Source organism: Dermochelys coriacea, chromosome 1, assembly GCF_009764565.3.
Source record: "Dermochelys coriacea isolate rDerCor1 chromosome 1, rDerCor1.pri.v4, whole genome shotgun sequence".
In the NCBI taxonomy this organism is placed as follows: domain Eukaryota; kingdom Metazoa; phylum Chordata; order Testudines; family Dermochelyidae; genus Dermochelys; species Dermochelys coriacea.
In genome coordinates, this window is record NC_050068.2 from 243,115,450 (window position 1) to 243,131,744 (window position 16,295).

Consider the following 16,295-nt stretch of genomic DNA (forward strand, 5'->3'; position numbering starts at 1 on the left):
GATTTTTTTCAGTTTTCCTCCCCTCAATTATGTCCAGATCTCCCCCACCTCTTGCATCACTTTGCCTGCATTCTATTATTTCTAGTACACTAGCTTGATCAGAGCTAGTGCAGATGCGTCTCCTTGATTTCAGAAAACGCACATAGTAAGTAGCACAATAACCTAATGATATTTGCCTGGTAGCCTTTTATGGCAGCAAACCACGATGGACAATTTCTTGTTGGATAAAGCTTTCTTTGGTCTTTAAACAAGTGGGAACTAACTGGGGCAGAATCTAGTTGATACAAATTCATAAGAAAATTCAAGGTGCATTTACTCTTGAAACTGATACACTTAAGCCACTGGAATATGCATGCATGTAGTGTTTTACAGCACCAACTGTTTAAGCTACATTAACCATTTGAAGGCAGAACACTCCCGGCGGCTCTTCCCGAACTCCATTTTCATATTACTTAATTGTATGAATTACTTCCAGCCAAACTTCATAAAGCTAAAGTTACGCTTTAAAGTACATATCACTAATTTAAGAATAAAGAACTTTACGAAGATATACTTTTCCAAAACCAACATTAAAAAAATCCAAGGACCTCAGTTGTTTGGATTTAAATTTAACCATTTGAAATTATATCTATGCAGTTATGACATACCAAAAAAAAAAAAGGCAACAATAAAGAAGAATGGGAACTTTTGGAAAGATGCTTGGCTCCCTTTTTAGTTTAATCTGAAATTCCTATGCTTTAAGTGTTCTTCACACACCAAATAACTACCTCTACAACTTTCTTGTAAAGCTGTTTATCATTACATCAAGGCAGGTGATTCTCTTACTATGTGTTTCAACAGAAAAAGCACAATGAGACCCTGGGCCCAATTGGTACTTGAGTGATTCTGTAATACAATTGCTAGAAACCTTTAAAAAAAAAAAAAGTACTTTCAGTCAAGCATACTGAAATTTTTGCTTTGGGATGTTTTAAGACCCAAGTTTTAAATATATTTGTGCCCTACACAGGAGACAGGGAACAGGACACCAAGTGAAATGCCAAACCTCTGAAGAATATTGGAAGCCAGAAAGAAGTGGGAAGTTTATGGTGTTTAAGAGCTCTACATGATTAGTCACCCCAGCCTTTGCATATCAGCCCCACTACAATCTTCTACCTCTATACCTTTACTTTTTGTCCCCAGAGCACATCTATACTTTGAGCTCAAGGAGACATACTTGTGCTAGCTCTGATCAAGTTAGTGCAATAAAAACAGTCTAGGCACAGCAGCGCAAGAGGTAGTGATGGCGGGATGAATGGGCACATACTTGGGGTGGCTAGCCCCAACTTCAGCCTACTCTCCCACCTCCCCTCCATGGCTACATTATTTCAGTGTGCCCGCTTGATTAGAGATAGCAAATGTATTTCTCCTTGAGTTGGAAATGACACCTCTAGCTGGAAGTGTAGACATACAGCTAGTCTCTGATTCACCTTCCTGAAGTCTTGTTGAAGACTAATAGATCTACTATGGACCTTGGCAAGTCCGCAGAAACCATGGGCCCAGTATGGATTCCTGTCCTCAGCAGCACCTGTACATTTTATCAAATCTGAGCCAGGGAACAGGAATATGTAACCTGAGTGAGGAGGAAAGGAAGTAGAAGCAAATGATAGAAGCTAGCAGGGCTGTGGGATCCACTGGGGTCATGGAAACCTGCAGACCTTAGGAGCGCTTGAGACATTCAGACGGAAATAAGGAGGGCTGGAAACCTTAAGCTAGGATTGCTATAGGAGCTAATCAACTCAGGAGGAACTTGAGTCCAGCTGCCTGTACTTGGCTTAAGAGGGAAAAAGCATGTCAATACTGTACCTGCCCTAAAAACAGAATATACTAACACACTGTACAAATCATTTTGGATAAACATTCTGTTTCAGCCTTGCTTCAGAACAAGAGCCCTTTCCAAAAGGTTATTCTCTCATATACTTAACACCATTCACAAGAGTGCTGGATTCCTTACCGGTACCCTGCTAAGAGGTGGCTTTGAGGGTGGAGTCCCTGGTTTCACTGCTGTTGCAATGCTGCCTGATGGTGGAACATAGGTGACAGGAATGCCCACTTGACCAGGTGTGGCAACTGGTGTCATCACTGGTAAGCCAGCTGGTCCAAGGGGCAAACTAACTGGTGGTATACAAGAGCTGGTCGTGGCTGTCATAGGTTTAGTTGGTGCAACAGCAGTGGTTGGTACACCAGGCATGACTGTAGTCTCCATTACCAGTGATGTCTCCAGAGATACAGGTGGATGCGTTGTTCCAACATTGCCATGTTCACTGAATAGAGATCGTAGCTTTTCTTCCAAGGTTTTTATATCATCGATGCCAGGAGCTTTGGGCTGAGTGTCAACATCAGCCTCCAGACAGTGAGTATGAGGTTGATTGGGTAGCGGAGCAGGCTGAGGTTGACTGTGTATCAAGGTCTGCTGTACTGCAGGCAAGTTAGCAACTGGCTGCGTCAGTGGTAGGATGCCAGATAAAGGAACCTGGGGTACTACGGGGGTAGAGATTGCAGCTGCTGCCTGGGGTAGGACAGGTGTTGATGCAACTGCTGATGGGATGAGTAAAGGATGCACCACAGCAGGTTGAGGGATTGAACCAGATATACTTGACACCACTGCAGAGGACAATGGTGCAGAGATAGGAAGGGACAAGCCAGCTGCACTGCAGAGCTGCATTTGATCTACTGACTGCCCATCCTCAGGCTTCGAGTGTAGCACACTTACAACAACTGTTTCTGGTAGACTGGGGGTGGAGCTACTGCTGCTGAGCTGAGGCGTTTGTGAAGTCACATTATGAGCCATAGTTGGGGCTACAGATGTTTGCGGAGCTGCCACAGACTCCATACTACTTGAAATCTGTTGAGCAGGCAGAGAGGTTACAGGTGGGGGTACAGCACTTGGTGCATTAACACTGGAGCCAGCCATGACAGGAATCTGTTGTGTTGGTGGCAACGTTAAAGAAGCAGGTGCGCTGATATTAGAGACAGCTTCTTCAGTCAGTGGTTGAGCAGACTGTGATGTAACAGTTAATGAAAAAGAAGAAGGTGCACTCACACTGGAAGTCACTCCACCAATTAATTGGTGCCCAGACTGTGATGTTGTGGGAGAGCTGGAGCCTGAAACACCTGTGCTTTGTGTAACTCCAGCTGGCACCTTTTCTGTAGGCAGGGGAACAACAGACTGAGCTACTGGAAGAGAAATACCAGTGGTGGAGGGAGGAGATGCTGGGAGAGGAGCCACTGATGTAGATGGTAGACTCCCAACAATGTTAGCAATTACAGGTGGAAATGGTGGTATAGTTTGGTTAAAAACTGGAGGAGCTGTACTGGGTCCTTCTGTCATTTGAGCATGCCTGATCTCGGAGAAAGCTTGCTGCAAGCTGAGTGATGATGCAGAATGAGAGAGGTTCATCCCAGGACCATGTGATGGAGAGGAAGTAACTGGGGGGGGGAAAAAATCCAGTCAGACCACCTAGAGAAGTTTACCACGGTTTACCTACCATTGCTAGATTAATACCATTCTAGTATAGTGCGTTATAGCATGCTTTACGTAGGCTATTCAAAAGAGACCTAGGAGTACAGAGCCAGAGGATATACTGCAAATCACAATTTAAGATGTGCTGTGAACCCTATAGGAGCCTAGCATTGGAACAACAATGGGCAGTATCAGTTAACAGACAGATCTAGAGGAGGAAAATCTTGCATAATGCTGGCCAAAAGCATTTTTGGCTCTAACCAGTGGTCAGTTCCTTATTTTCAGTGAGGTTTTTTTCTAATGTTAGGAACTGGTCAAGGTGGGTGAGGTAATATCTTTTATTGGACCAACTTCTGTTGCTGAGAGAGACGAGCTTTCGATTTTACACAGAGCTCTTCTTCAGCTCTGGGAAAAGTACTCAGGGTCACAGCTGAATACAAGGTGGAACAGATTGTTAGCATACGTAGTTAACACACATTTCAAGAACAGCTGCAAACTTTCATGTGGTATATAAGCACCCTGACTTTCACAATAAGCCAAAAATCAAGTTGATCCCATTCCAAAACAAGGCCAAAACAAGCCAATCCCTAAGAATCCCAACACTATGTGAGTAGATCCCCAGCGTGCAGTCTGGGACCGTGGTGGGCCCGATGTGCATCCCTGAATCTCTCCCACCATTGCCCCTGCTTTCCAGGAACTGATTAAAAAAGAAACAAGCAACTCACAAACCAATTAAGCCAAAAACAAGCCCAATTTCTGTGTTTTTTCCACAGGTTTGGCATGTCTGATTTCAAGGGACCATTCACAGACTCAGACTTTAAAGGTCAGAAGGGACCATCAAGATCAACTAGTCTAACCTCCTGCACATTGCAGGCCATAAAACCTCACCAACAACTCCTGTGACAGCCCCCTAACCTCTGGCTGAGTTACTGAAATCTTCAAATCATGATTTAAAAACTTTCAGTTACAGAGTATTTACCATTTACACTAGTTTAAAAACATGCTGCTGGGGAAGGTGAAGAACCCCCAGGGTCTCCGTCAATCTGACCTTGGGGAAAATTCCTTCCTGTTCCTAAATATAGCAATCAGATCTTGAGCACGTGGGCAAGACCCACCAGCCAGATACCCGGGAAAGAATTCTCTCTAGTAAGTCGGAGCCCTTCCCATCTAGTGTCACATTTGCTATTAGCAGCCACACATTGGCTACATGCCTTTGTAGGCAGTCTCATCATACCATCCCCTCCATAAATTTTTCAGGCTCAGTCTTGAAGCCAGTTAGGTTTTTTGCCCGCACTGTTCCCCCTGGAAGGCTGTTCCAGAACTTCACTCCTCTGATGGTTAGATGCCTTCACCTAATTTCAAGCCCAAACTGGTTGATGGCCAGTTTAGATCCGTTTGTTTTTGTGTCCACATTGGCGCATAACTTAAATAAATCCACTCCCTCCCTGGTATTTATCCCTCTGAAGTATTTATAGAGAACAATCATACTCCCCTCAGCCTTCTTTTGGTTAGGCTAAACAAACCAAGCTCTTGGAGTCTCCTCTCATAAGGTTTTCCATTCCTCAGATCATCCTAGTAACCCTTTTCTGCACAAGAAAAGGGTGGTGGAGAAGGGAGCTTCCTTTTCCCACTATGATTGGAGGCATGCTAACGGGCCACTTGACCTTGAACCGTCCCTTGAAATGTGTGATAACTACTTATGCTAAACATCCGCCTTGTATTTAGCTGAGATGCACTGTGTGCATTTCCCAGACCTGAAGAAGAGCTCTGTGTAAGCTCAAAAGCTTCTCTCACATCAATGGAATTTGGTCCAATAAAAGATATTACCTCACTTACCTTGTCACTCTAATATCCTGGGATTTACACAACTACGACAAGAACTGGTCACTCAGGTTAAACAACTTGTAGCTCGTATCAAATAAATATTAACAATCAAAACTACAGAGAGCTTTAGGTAACTTACCAATATCTAGAAGTTCCTTTCCTGCAGGAATAGAAGAGGTGAAAAACTGCTGTTCTCTTAACCGACTCTCTGGGACAGGACTAACAATAAACCGTCTTCCAGCAGAATGGACAACCTGGGTGAAAGAGCTGGGAGGAACACCTAAACAATAAAGAGAAGTTAGGTATTTAGCCATGTGCCGCATCTCACTCATCACAGCATGTCCTGCCAGATCATGCACTCAAGCATACGAAGGTTGCTCTCCTCAGCTGGATCGAAGTCAGTAGTAGGAAACTGTTGGATAAGTATTATAAAACTTACCAGTTCTCTGAGGTATGGAAGACACAGGATCTGGCTGTTTGAACTCTCCCTCCAATTTCTGCAAAAAGATAAAATAGTATAATTTACATTCAAGCACCTCAGTCTTCCAAAAAAGCTTAAACACAAGTTGAGTGGCATAACTATGGTATTCATTGTACTGCTACTGTAAGCAATACTGTGAATTTGAGTACTTTAACAATCTAATCTTGTTCCCATGGAACAGAGTTTCGGGGGGTGCAGGAGGTGTGAAGTGAGGTAGAACATGTCAGTATTACATCTAAATTACCAAGACAGGAAAGTCTGGAAACCTATCTGCTTTCCTGCCGGGCAGACTCTCCTGGAGCCAGAACTCCCATAGGTTGTAGTTGTCCCAACTCCAAGGCAGTCCGGGAAGCCCTCACAACCCCTTTCCCCTGCCTGAGGGGCTGCCAGGATGCTGGACAACTGGAGAAGCAGAGGAATCACTATGAAAGTGTCAAAACAAGGTCTCTGATTTTTTTTCTAAACCATTTCATTTTTGTTCCATTTTGGAGCAATTTTTTGAAATTCTGAAATTTCTGGGAATTCCAGTTTCTGGCCAGCTCTACTTATGCCGCCACTTCCACTGCACTCAAAACAGAGATTGTAAAAAGTCTGGCTGAAGCAACCAGGTCCCCACTTACCTGGGACCCTGGAAAAAAGCAGTCATCTTTCGTCTGCATACTCTCCAAACCCTGATCACCTTCCGGCTCCACACTCACATCCTCACTGAGCATTTCATCTGCTTTCTCAATGATCTCTCGTACCTGCTCTACAAATGAATCTCTCTCAGTTGCTAGAATAAATTCATTCTGCACCTGTAAATGAAACAAAAGAAGGATTACTATCATTAATGTCCCTTGTCTATTTATATTTTTAAACTCCTTCAAACCTATATATTTTGCATGGATTCTTTCTATGCAACTATGCCTTCCTTTCAATGTTACCCTTATTCTCCGTTGGCCATTTTTCGTCACACCAACTTGTTGCATCTTGCTTTAGTTTAGACTGTGACCTCTTTAGGGAAAGGGATAGTCTGTATTTTTATAGCCTCAAATGTAACAGGACTCTTATTTGGTCCTCTATTTTTATCACAGTAGCACTAAAAGTCTCACTCATCTAGGTAAGCTACTGTCACTTCATCACAGGATTTCTCCTTGGCATAAATTGTTTAATTGAAATTTACCACTTCTGTCAAACTATCTGTTCGATCTTATATTTAGCTGTGACACACAGTTTCCCAAACCTTTAGAATAGGTCTATGTAGACTGAAAGCTTGTCTCTCTCACCAACAGAAGATGGTTCAATAAAAGATATTACCTCACCCACCTTGACTAATATCCTGGGATCAACACAGCTACAAAATCATTGCATAATTGAAGTCAGGCAGTCAAACTAATTCCTATTACATCTACTGATTTAATATTATATAAGTGCTCAAAACAACTCAAATGTTTAGCTGCAGTAAAAGGAATGAGGGACTATGGTCTTTCAAACTTGAAAGTACTGTGCACGATCTCCTCACAAACTGCTGGAAATGAACTTCTAAATTCTCTTCTCTGCCTGTTCAGAGTCTTTCATAACCAGAGCCAAACAATCGTGATGAACCAAGTTGCTCTGCACTGGCAAACTACGTTTAAGTTGAACCCGTATCTCCCAGAGAAGAGTCAAAATAACTTCACAAGCTTAATTCTGTGACTAGCCACGTAAACCAGCTGTACATTTCAATTGTGCAAAACCAGTCACTACAAACTCTTCTGTTCAAACACTGATAAGCATATTTTTAGCGGTCATCTGTTTTTCACTGACTGAGAATGGATACTACTACTGGGATGGCAATGTCATGCTGTTCTAGTTCATGATCCATATGCACTAATTTTTCAAGATATGCCAAGACAATTTCCCACAGAATGATTTGAGATAAAATCTTTAATAGTCTTCTATCCTTGATGCTGCGAAATGAAATGGGACTGAGTATATATGACCCTGACCAGTTTACTTTCTACATGACAAAAAACCAATAAGAATTAATTCAGACTTCCTTGGAAACAATAACTGAGGTAACCGGTGTATGTTGAATGTATATAATGTAGTGTAATTTAATAGTTTAGTTTATAGGTGTCCATTTCATGACAACTTTGAAATAATCTTCCTTTTACAATATTGTATGTCTGATTCAAAAATTTGACGTATATTGTTACCAACTCAAGAAAAACCTATCTATGAATGAGTAACAAGAGTTATAGAAAACATTTTTAACAATGAAAAATTTCTGTAAACGTATTCAATCATCAATGTATATGTATTTCTTTAAGTGGAAGAGGGTTAGTGTGTGTTTTGTGCAGGTTAGTAAAAAATTATATTTCCTTAAAATTATTACTACACACCTGTCCAACTGAGCACTGAGTAGTTGGGAGGCTATTTGCTCACGGACGAGAGAGAGAAAGAGTGCAAGTCACCATGAGCTCAAAAGGAGGCCTAGTCAAGGCTCAGAGAACTAAATTAAGATCCCAGGTTGGAGTGGGTGTCTCACGTGTGGAAAGAGATTTCCAACACCCTTAAGTAATCTACACATCAGTGGGTGAGCGAACAGAGTATCTGTCTACTTGACAGTGAAAGGCCGTTATAGTCATAAGATGTACCTTAAAGGAACAGAGTTTTGATGAGAGAGTGGGAGGAAGACGTTTGATCTATGTGCTTAGACCACCACCAAATTTGGAATCACTTCCATTTTTGCAGGTAAGTATGCAGAGTGGTCAATTTTCAGCTGTGTAACAACATGTCTTTTACTTCATTCTACCTCTAGATCCTGGAACCAAGAAGGAGCCACACCTGGAAGCGGAGGATCTACAAGTTGGAGTGAATTCCCTTATGCCACGTAAGGGAACCAAACTTGCCTTGGCCAGGAAGGGGCAATCAGAATAAGTCTTGCTTTGTCTCATCATACCTTGGATAGTAGAGGAAATGGGGGAAGGTGTATAAAATGGGAGGATGAGCGCAAATCTGAGAAATTGTTTCCCCAGGCCTGCTCTGGAGCAATAATGAGGACATATCTTGTTCCAATACGCAGTGAAGAGATCTATAGCCAGGGTTCCCCCAAGGGGTAAAAATGTCATGAATAGGGCTCCATGGTTTTCACAGAGGTCGCAGAAGTCACGGATTCTGTAACTTTCCACTATCGCTGTGACTTCTGCAGATATTAGTGTGGCTGACTCCAGAGCCACCCAAGTAGCTGGCTCTGAGACCAGCTGGCCATGTGGCCCCAGGGACAGCCACCCCCAGCTGCTGCTGGAGCGGCCCCACAGATTGCTCAGGCAGCCCCATGCAGTCAGCTCCAGGGACTGCCCAAGCAACGGTCCCCCTGCTGGCAGCTAGAATAGCTGCTTCCCTGGGCTGGCCCCCTCAGGGAAGGTGCCAGTCTGGTCGGCCGCCGGCAGCCACTTCCCCGGGCTGGCCCCCCATCTCCTCCTCTCCCCCAGCAGCAGCCCCCTGTTGCAACTGCCTCTCCAGATGGGCCACCCCCCACACCCAGCAGCAGTCCTGGCACCCCCAGCAGTCACCCCCTTAAGATTTAGTCATGGCTAGTTTTAATAAAAGTCATGGACAGATCACAGGCCCGTGATTGTGTGCGTCTTGCCCATGACCTGTCCATGAGACTTACTAAAAATACCCGTGACTGAATTACAGTCTTAGTCGTGAAGTACCTCCGAGTTCAGTTTCCATTTGTGGTCGTGAGAGAAGTTCCGACAGATGGTTGGTTTTCACATTCTGCATCCCAGGTAGGTAGACAATTGAGATAAGCACGCTCTGTCGGATGCACCAATTCTGAAGTCTGAGTGCTTCTGTGAAGAGGGAGGGAGATCTGGCACTCTCCTGGTGATTGATGTAAAATATACAAGTTATACTGTCTGTCATGACTGTTGCATGGTATCCTTGATAAATGGGAGAAAGTGTGCACAGGCGTTTGACAGCTTTTAATTTCAAAAGATTGATACGAGAGCCACTCCTGTAGGAGACCACTTGATCTGAACCTTATGGTCGTGTAGATGGGCTCTCCAGTCTATCGGAGGCATCCATTCAAGTCAGCATCGGTGGTGGTTGTATAAATAAAACGCCTGCTTGGATGAGTCTTTCCATCAGTCCAGGGAGTGCTTTATAGTGGAAGGTATTGGATAGCGGTTTGCTTAGCCTGTCCTTATTCAAGGAATAGACAGACCTGAGCCACATCTGTAGACACCTCATGAACAATGGGGCATGCAAAGTGACAAAGGTGCATGCTGCCATAAGATTGAGCAATTGTAGGCAGTTCCTGGCCGACATTTGTGGACTAGCCTGGACTGTCTCTATGAGGCTCGTGAGGGTGGCAAATCTGTGCAGCAGGAGGAATGCTCTCACTTGCACTGTGTCAAGTTTGGCTCCAATAAACTCCAGTCACTGTAACAGGGTGAGGGTTGATTTCTGGATGTTGTGCTGTAAGCCCATTTGTGCAAAAGTGCGTATGGTGATCTGAGCAGTGCATATGGTGTCCTCAAACAAGGGGGCCCTGAGAAGGCAGTTGTCTAGGTACAGGTAGATAATAATGCCTTATGTTTGCAGGTGTGCCGCTATGACAAAGAACCTTTGAGAATACACTGGGTTCGGACAAGGGCCGAACTGGAGCACCTGTACTCATAATGGTCTTGCCCAAAGGTAAGCCATAGGCATTTCCTGTGCGATGATCGTATTGAGATGTGGAAGTAGGCATCTTGTAGGTTGAGAGCCAAAAACCAATCTCCTTGCTCCGGATCTGGAATAATGGCTGCTAGCGTCACCACCTTGAACTTCTGCACCTTCGCACATCTGTTCTATGGCTAAGTAACAGATGATCTATCTCCTGGCAAAGCAGGTTCTTGTGAGAAGGGTCCCTGAAGAGTGATGGCAGAGGAGGTGGGAATGGGGGAGGGATGAGAAATGAATGGCGTAACCCTTTGAGATAATCTCCAAGAGCCATCTGTCAGAGGTGATGCTCTTTTACCTGCTGTGAAAGAAGGTCAGGCAATTGTCAAAGATGTGACAGGTGCACAGATGGCAGCTGATGTTTCAAGGTGTAGTTGTTCAGGCCCGACCATGCTGTCAAAAGTGCTAAGAGACGAGACAGTCAGAGGTCACACATTGGGGTGCTGTTTTCGCTTTTGTACCCTGGGCCTCTTGCACTGCAGCTCGTAATAGCACTGTGAGGGTGGATACTGAGAAGGTCATGACCTGTACTGTGGTTGAGAGCCATAGCTCCTCTTTTGTCCTGCTGTATAGATTCCTAGGGAAACCTTCAAGGCATGGAGAGAGGTACCAATCATATCCGTGAAGAGCTTGGGCCCTTTGAATGGGAGATCCTCAACCATGACAAGATGACCATGACACCTGCCTCAATATCACTGCCATGGAGACCTACCAGGCTGCTGTATCTGCTGCATCCAACACCGTCTGTAGCGTAGTCCTGGCCACTAACTGACCCTCTATGACAATGACCTGAAGGTACTCTTTTTGTGCCTCTGGTAAACGTTCAATGAACACATTGACTTTTCCATAATTAATTTAATCGTATTTGGCCATCACCAATTTGTTACCCTGAGCTGCAATGTCACAGACGAATATGTCTTCCTTCAAGAGATCTAGCCTTTTCCAATCTCCATCATATGGGGTCTGTACCTCTTTGGGCAACTCAGAAAGATGACCATGACACCTGCCTCAATATCACTGCCATGGAGACCTACCAGGCTGCTGTATCTGCTGCATCCAACACCGTCTGTAGCGTAGTCCTGGCCACTAACTGACCCTCTATGACAATGACCTGAAGGTACTCTTTTTGTGCCTCTGGTAAACGTTCAATGAACACATTGACTTTTCCATAATTAATTTAATCGTATTTGGCCATCACCAATTTGTTACCCTGAGCTGCAATGTCACAGACGAATATGTCTTCCTTCAAGAGATCTAGCCTTTTCCAATCTCCATCATATGGGGTCAACTTGGCATGATGTTGCTTGCCACATGCATTAACCACATCTACAACAATTGAATTGGGTTGAGGATGTAGGATGTTGAGGATATTGGATTGAGGATGTTTGTAGATGACACTAAAAACTGGGAGGAGTGGTAGATATGCTGGACAGTAGGGATAGGACACAGAGGGACCTAGACAAGTTAGAGGATTGGCCCAAAAGAAATCTGATGAGGTTCAACAAGAACAAGTGCAGAGTCCTGAACTTAGGATGGAAGAATCCCATGCACTGCTACAGACTAGGGACCAAATGGCTAAGCAGCAGTTCTGCAGAAAAAGACCTAGGTGTTACAGTGGAGGAGAAGCTGGATACAAGTCAACTGTGTGCCCTTGTTGCCAAGAAGGCCAACTGCATTTTGGGCTCTATAAGTAGGGGCATTGCCAGCAGATCGAGGGATGTGATCATTCCCCTCTATTCAACATTGGTGAGGCCTCATCTGGAGCAGCGTGTCCAGTTTTGGGCCTCACACTACAAGAAGCATGTGGAAAAATTGGAAAACGTCCAGCAGAGGGCAACAAAAATGATTAGGGGGCTGGATCACATGACTTATGAGGAGAGGTTGAGGGAACTGGGATTGCTTAGTCTGCAGAAGAGAAAAAAAGAGGGGGGATTTGATAGCTGCTTTCAACTACCTGAAAGGGGGTTCCAAAGAGGATGGATCTAGACTGTTCTCAGTGGTAGCAGATGACAGAACAAGGAATAATGGTCACAAGTTGTAGTGCGGGAGGTTTAGGTTGGATGTTAGGAAAAACTTTTTCATTAGGAGGGGTGGTGAAGCACTGGAATGCGTTACCTAGGGAGGTGTTGGAATCTCCTTAGAGGTTTTCAAGGTCAGGCTTGACAAAGCCCTGGCTGGGATGATTTAGTTGGGGAATGGTCCTGCTTTGAGCAGGGGGTTAGACTAGATGACCTCCTGAGGTCCCTTCCAACCCCGATATTCTATGAAGAAACAGAAAGTCTGCCTCTTTGGGAGGGATGTAATATTTGTCAGCTCTTTTTCAGGTCGATGCAATGGAGGCTGGTGTCTGCCAGATGACCTTGGCATGGTCCAGAAGTGCCTCACCTCAGGAGGGTGATTCTGGAGAAGGAGGAAGTATGCAGAATATCCACCAGCTCGTGATGTGTATCTGCTACCTCCTGAAGGGGAATTTGCAGCTCAGCCACCACCCTCTTAGTAAGATCTTAAAATCATCAGCTAGTGATGGGGGGAGGCATTAAAGCCTTATCTGGTGAAGTTGAGGCGAAGTTTGCTGGAGGGGTAGCCTCCCTTTCAAGCCTTTCCTCCTGTCCCTCAAAAGTTTCTTCCTCCTCCAGTTCAGGGACTAGAGATAGTGAAGCTACAGGAGACAGTCTCGCCAACTCTTTCTGAGAGACATGGACATCCACAAACTTTGGGATCTGTACAACACCCCAAGATCCCAATATGGAAGGGTTAAGGGTAGTGAAAGTGCACAAGGAGGCCCACATCAAGACTGCAGGTCAGCATGAGGGTGGAGTTGAGGAGGTCCCCAGTACTGTGACAGCACGCCACAGTGAGAGGTCATGGAAATAACATACTCCTGGTCACTGTCAGACTCATCACAGGGTAAGGGTGGTGCTGACCGGAGCACTGGCAGTAAATGGCCCCAGTGATTCCATGCATGAGGCCCCAGTTCCAATTAATGGGGACTGTGCTTCTTCCGTGAGCTCCAGATCTCTAGGGTACAGGAATTCTTGCGGTTACGCTGACTCACTCGGTACCATGGATGAGTGTCGGTGGTAACTTGCAGATACCGATGGTTGCTTGTATGTAGAACGCTCCAGGGACAGGAGCTTTGCCACAATCAATGCCGATGCTTTACTTGGTACCACTCACTTGGAAGCAGTATGTACTTTGTCCTTTTCCTTAGGAGGCAGTACCACTACCTAGGAGTCTGAGTCTCTGGTGCAGGGGTGGGCAAACTAAATCCGGCCCGACAGTCGTTTTAATCCAGCCCTCAAGCTCCTGCTGGGGAGCAAGGTCTGGGGCTTGCCCAGCTCCAGAGCTCCAGCCTGGGAGCAGAGTTGGGGGCCACTCCACGTAGCTCCGGGAAGCAGTGGTACAGCCCTACTCCGCTGCTCCAGCTGGGGAGCAGAGTTGGGGGCCACTCTGCGTGGCTCCCGGAAGCGGCATCAAGTCACCCCTCCAGCTCCTATGCGTAGGGGCAGTCAGAGGGCTCCACACGATGCCCCCACCCCAAGTGAGGTCCCCGCAGCTCTCATTGGCCAGGAACTGCAGCCAATGGGAGCTGCAGGGGCGGTACCTGGGGATGGGGTAGCGCACAGCGGAGTTGAGCACCCTCCTACACCCCAAACTCTTCATCCCCAATTCCACACCAGAACCTGCAATCCCAGCCAGAGGCCTCCCCCAAGACTCCAACATCCTGCCCCAGTCCAGAGCCCTCTCCCACCCTCCAAACCCCTCAGTCCCAGCCCAGAGCATCCTCCAGCACCCCAACCCCCTCATCCCCAGCCCCACCCCAGAGCTCATATCCCCACCCCCATGCCCCAACCCCCTGCCCCAGCCCTGATCCCCCTCCTGCCCTCCAAACCCCTTGGTGCCAGTCTAGAGCACCCTCCTGCACCCCAAACTCCTCATCCCAACCCCATTGCCCTCCCCCCACACCCCAACCCCCTGCCCCAGCTTAGAGCCCTCTCCCACACCCTGAACTCCTAATTTCTGGCCCTACCTCAGAGCCTGCACCCCCAGCCAGAGCCCTCACCCCCTCCCACACTCCAACCCCCAATTTCATGGGCATTCATGGCCCGCCATACAATTTCTATACCCAGATGTGGTCCTCAGGCCAAAAAGTTTGCCCACCCCAGCTCCGGTGTCTTTAGGCGGTGCAGCTAAGCTCATAGGGGAGACACCCTGATACTTCTGGGTATCACACTTCGGAACCACTGGTATAGAGGTGGCTGAGCACACTGGGGAATCACTCTGGCTGGCCAAAGACTCTGTTTGGGGGGCTTGGAGCCCTTTTTCTCGAGCCCTTAAGGAGGGAATCTGCTGATTTTTTTCCACAATTCTACCCCAATGGAAGTTGAAGGCTTTGGGGACAACATGTGTCCTGGATAACATCTAGCACTGGAGTCAGCTGGTGGCTGAAGTGCTCTCTCCATCCGGAGGAGTTTTAACTTCAGATCCTGGTTTGTTTGGTTTTTTTTGAGACCTTGCCTTGAGCTGCTGGCAGAGGGTGCACTTTTGTGGATATACAATTCTCCCAGACACTTTATACAGTGATATCACCCTTCAAAAGCAAAGAGAGCAGAAGAGTTTTTTTGGTTTTTGTTTTTTAACTAAACAGAGAGGTTAGAAAGCCTAAACTACTAAATGTCCTCCAGGAGGGGGCGGGCGAGGGTTCCCCAGAAAAGGCAGGGAACATGACACAGAAGGGGTTTTCCCCCTTTTTTTAAATTCCAGAAAAAAAAACAAAACTAACTATTAAGGGAAACAAAAGGACTAAAACTATTACTTACGCTAATGATGAGGAGAATGATGAGACACCTGCTTGCTCCATTTGAGGCCAAAGGCAGTCAAGAAGGAACTGTGGGAAGTTCGCCCACACAAGATAGCCTCTGGGCAGATCATGAGGGAAGGAAAGCACATATGCGGGCGGAACGGACACTACAACCTAAAATCTTCGATTAGAGGCACAGGGGCTCAGATACACCTACACTGCACTGGAGCTCCCATAGGGACATTACTTGAAGAAGAAAATTAAGTTCCCCGGTGACACGAACGGAACTGCACATGGAAGAGAGTTTTATATTGTATTTCCAGAAATGGAGTTTACTGTTTATTAGTTCAGCTCACAAGAAGCAGTTAATAAGAGATTTTTAAAATCTTAGAGTACGAAGTTAAAACTGTTTTACTTGAAGACACTGAAGTTTTAAGACAGAAGCTGACCCAAATCCTCAGATGAACTAGTTATGCAAATACTGGACCAAACATGTTAGCTTTGGACACCGTTCTTTACCACTCACTCATTAGGGAAAGATTTTGCTTCCAATATTAGTAACGTGACTGGAAGAGGAGACAGACTGTAGTGCACAGGGAAGCTATAAGAATAGTAGTAATTCCAGAAGGCAGGTTAGATGAACTCTAATCTAAGGTGATTTGTACAACTAATACAGTTAACAAGATCAGGGTTAATTCTCCATCTGCACTGGAGATGTAGCTCACCATAATTGATGCTATTTCCTCCGGGTTGTCACCATCCAAGTCAAATTTGAAAGTAACCATTTTCCGATTGTGCGTCTCTAGCTGGCACTCAACCACACGATCACCCTTGTTTGAAACCTGAAAGAGAAGAAATATGCTTTCCAGCCTGAACTGCGGAACACAATGGAACATCACAAACAACTACTGAGCACAAGCGTGCAGACATCTCTTGTTCCTAAAGCCCGGGAAGGCCAGGTGCAAAAAAGCAACAAGAGATCTCCAATAGAGCCAACT

The 16,295-nt window shown here is 45.7% G+C and overlaps 1 protein-coding gene across 7 annotated transcripts in view; it reads right to left on the reverse strand.

The window, feature by feature from the left end:
• Positions 1–16,295, reverse strand: part of WNK1 (WNK lysine deficient protein kinase 1) — a 174,299-nt gene that overhangs the window by 44,962 nt on the left and 113,042 nt on the right. For all 7 annotated transcript variants that reach the window (XM_043517897.1, XM_038395823.2, XM_038395814.2 and 4 more), the window contains 5 exons: positions 16,023–16,139; positions 6,425–6,598; positions 5,763–5,820; positions 5,463–5,603; positions 1,991–3,465 (listed from right to left, as the gene is read on the reverse strand). In XM_043517897.1, the coding sequence (XP_043373832.1) occupies positions 1,991–3,465; positions 5,463–5,603; positions 5,763–5,820; positions 6,425–6,598; positions 16,023–16,139 (1,965 nt within the window). The remainder of the gene's footprint in view (positions 1–1,990; positions 3,466–5,462; positions 5,604–5,762; positions 5,821–6,424; positions 6,599–16,022; positions 16,140–16,295) is intronic.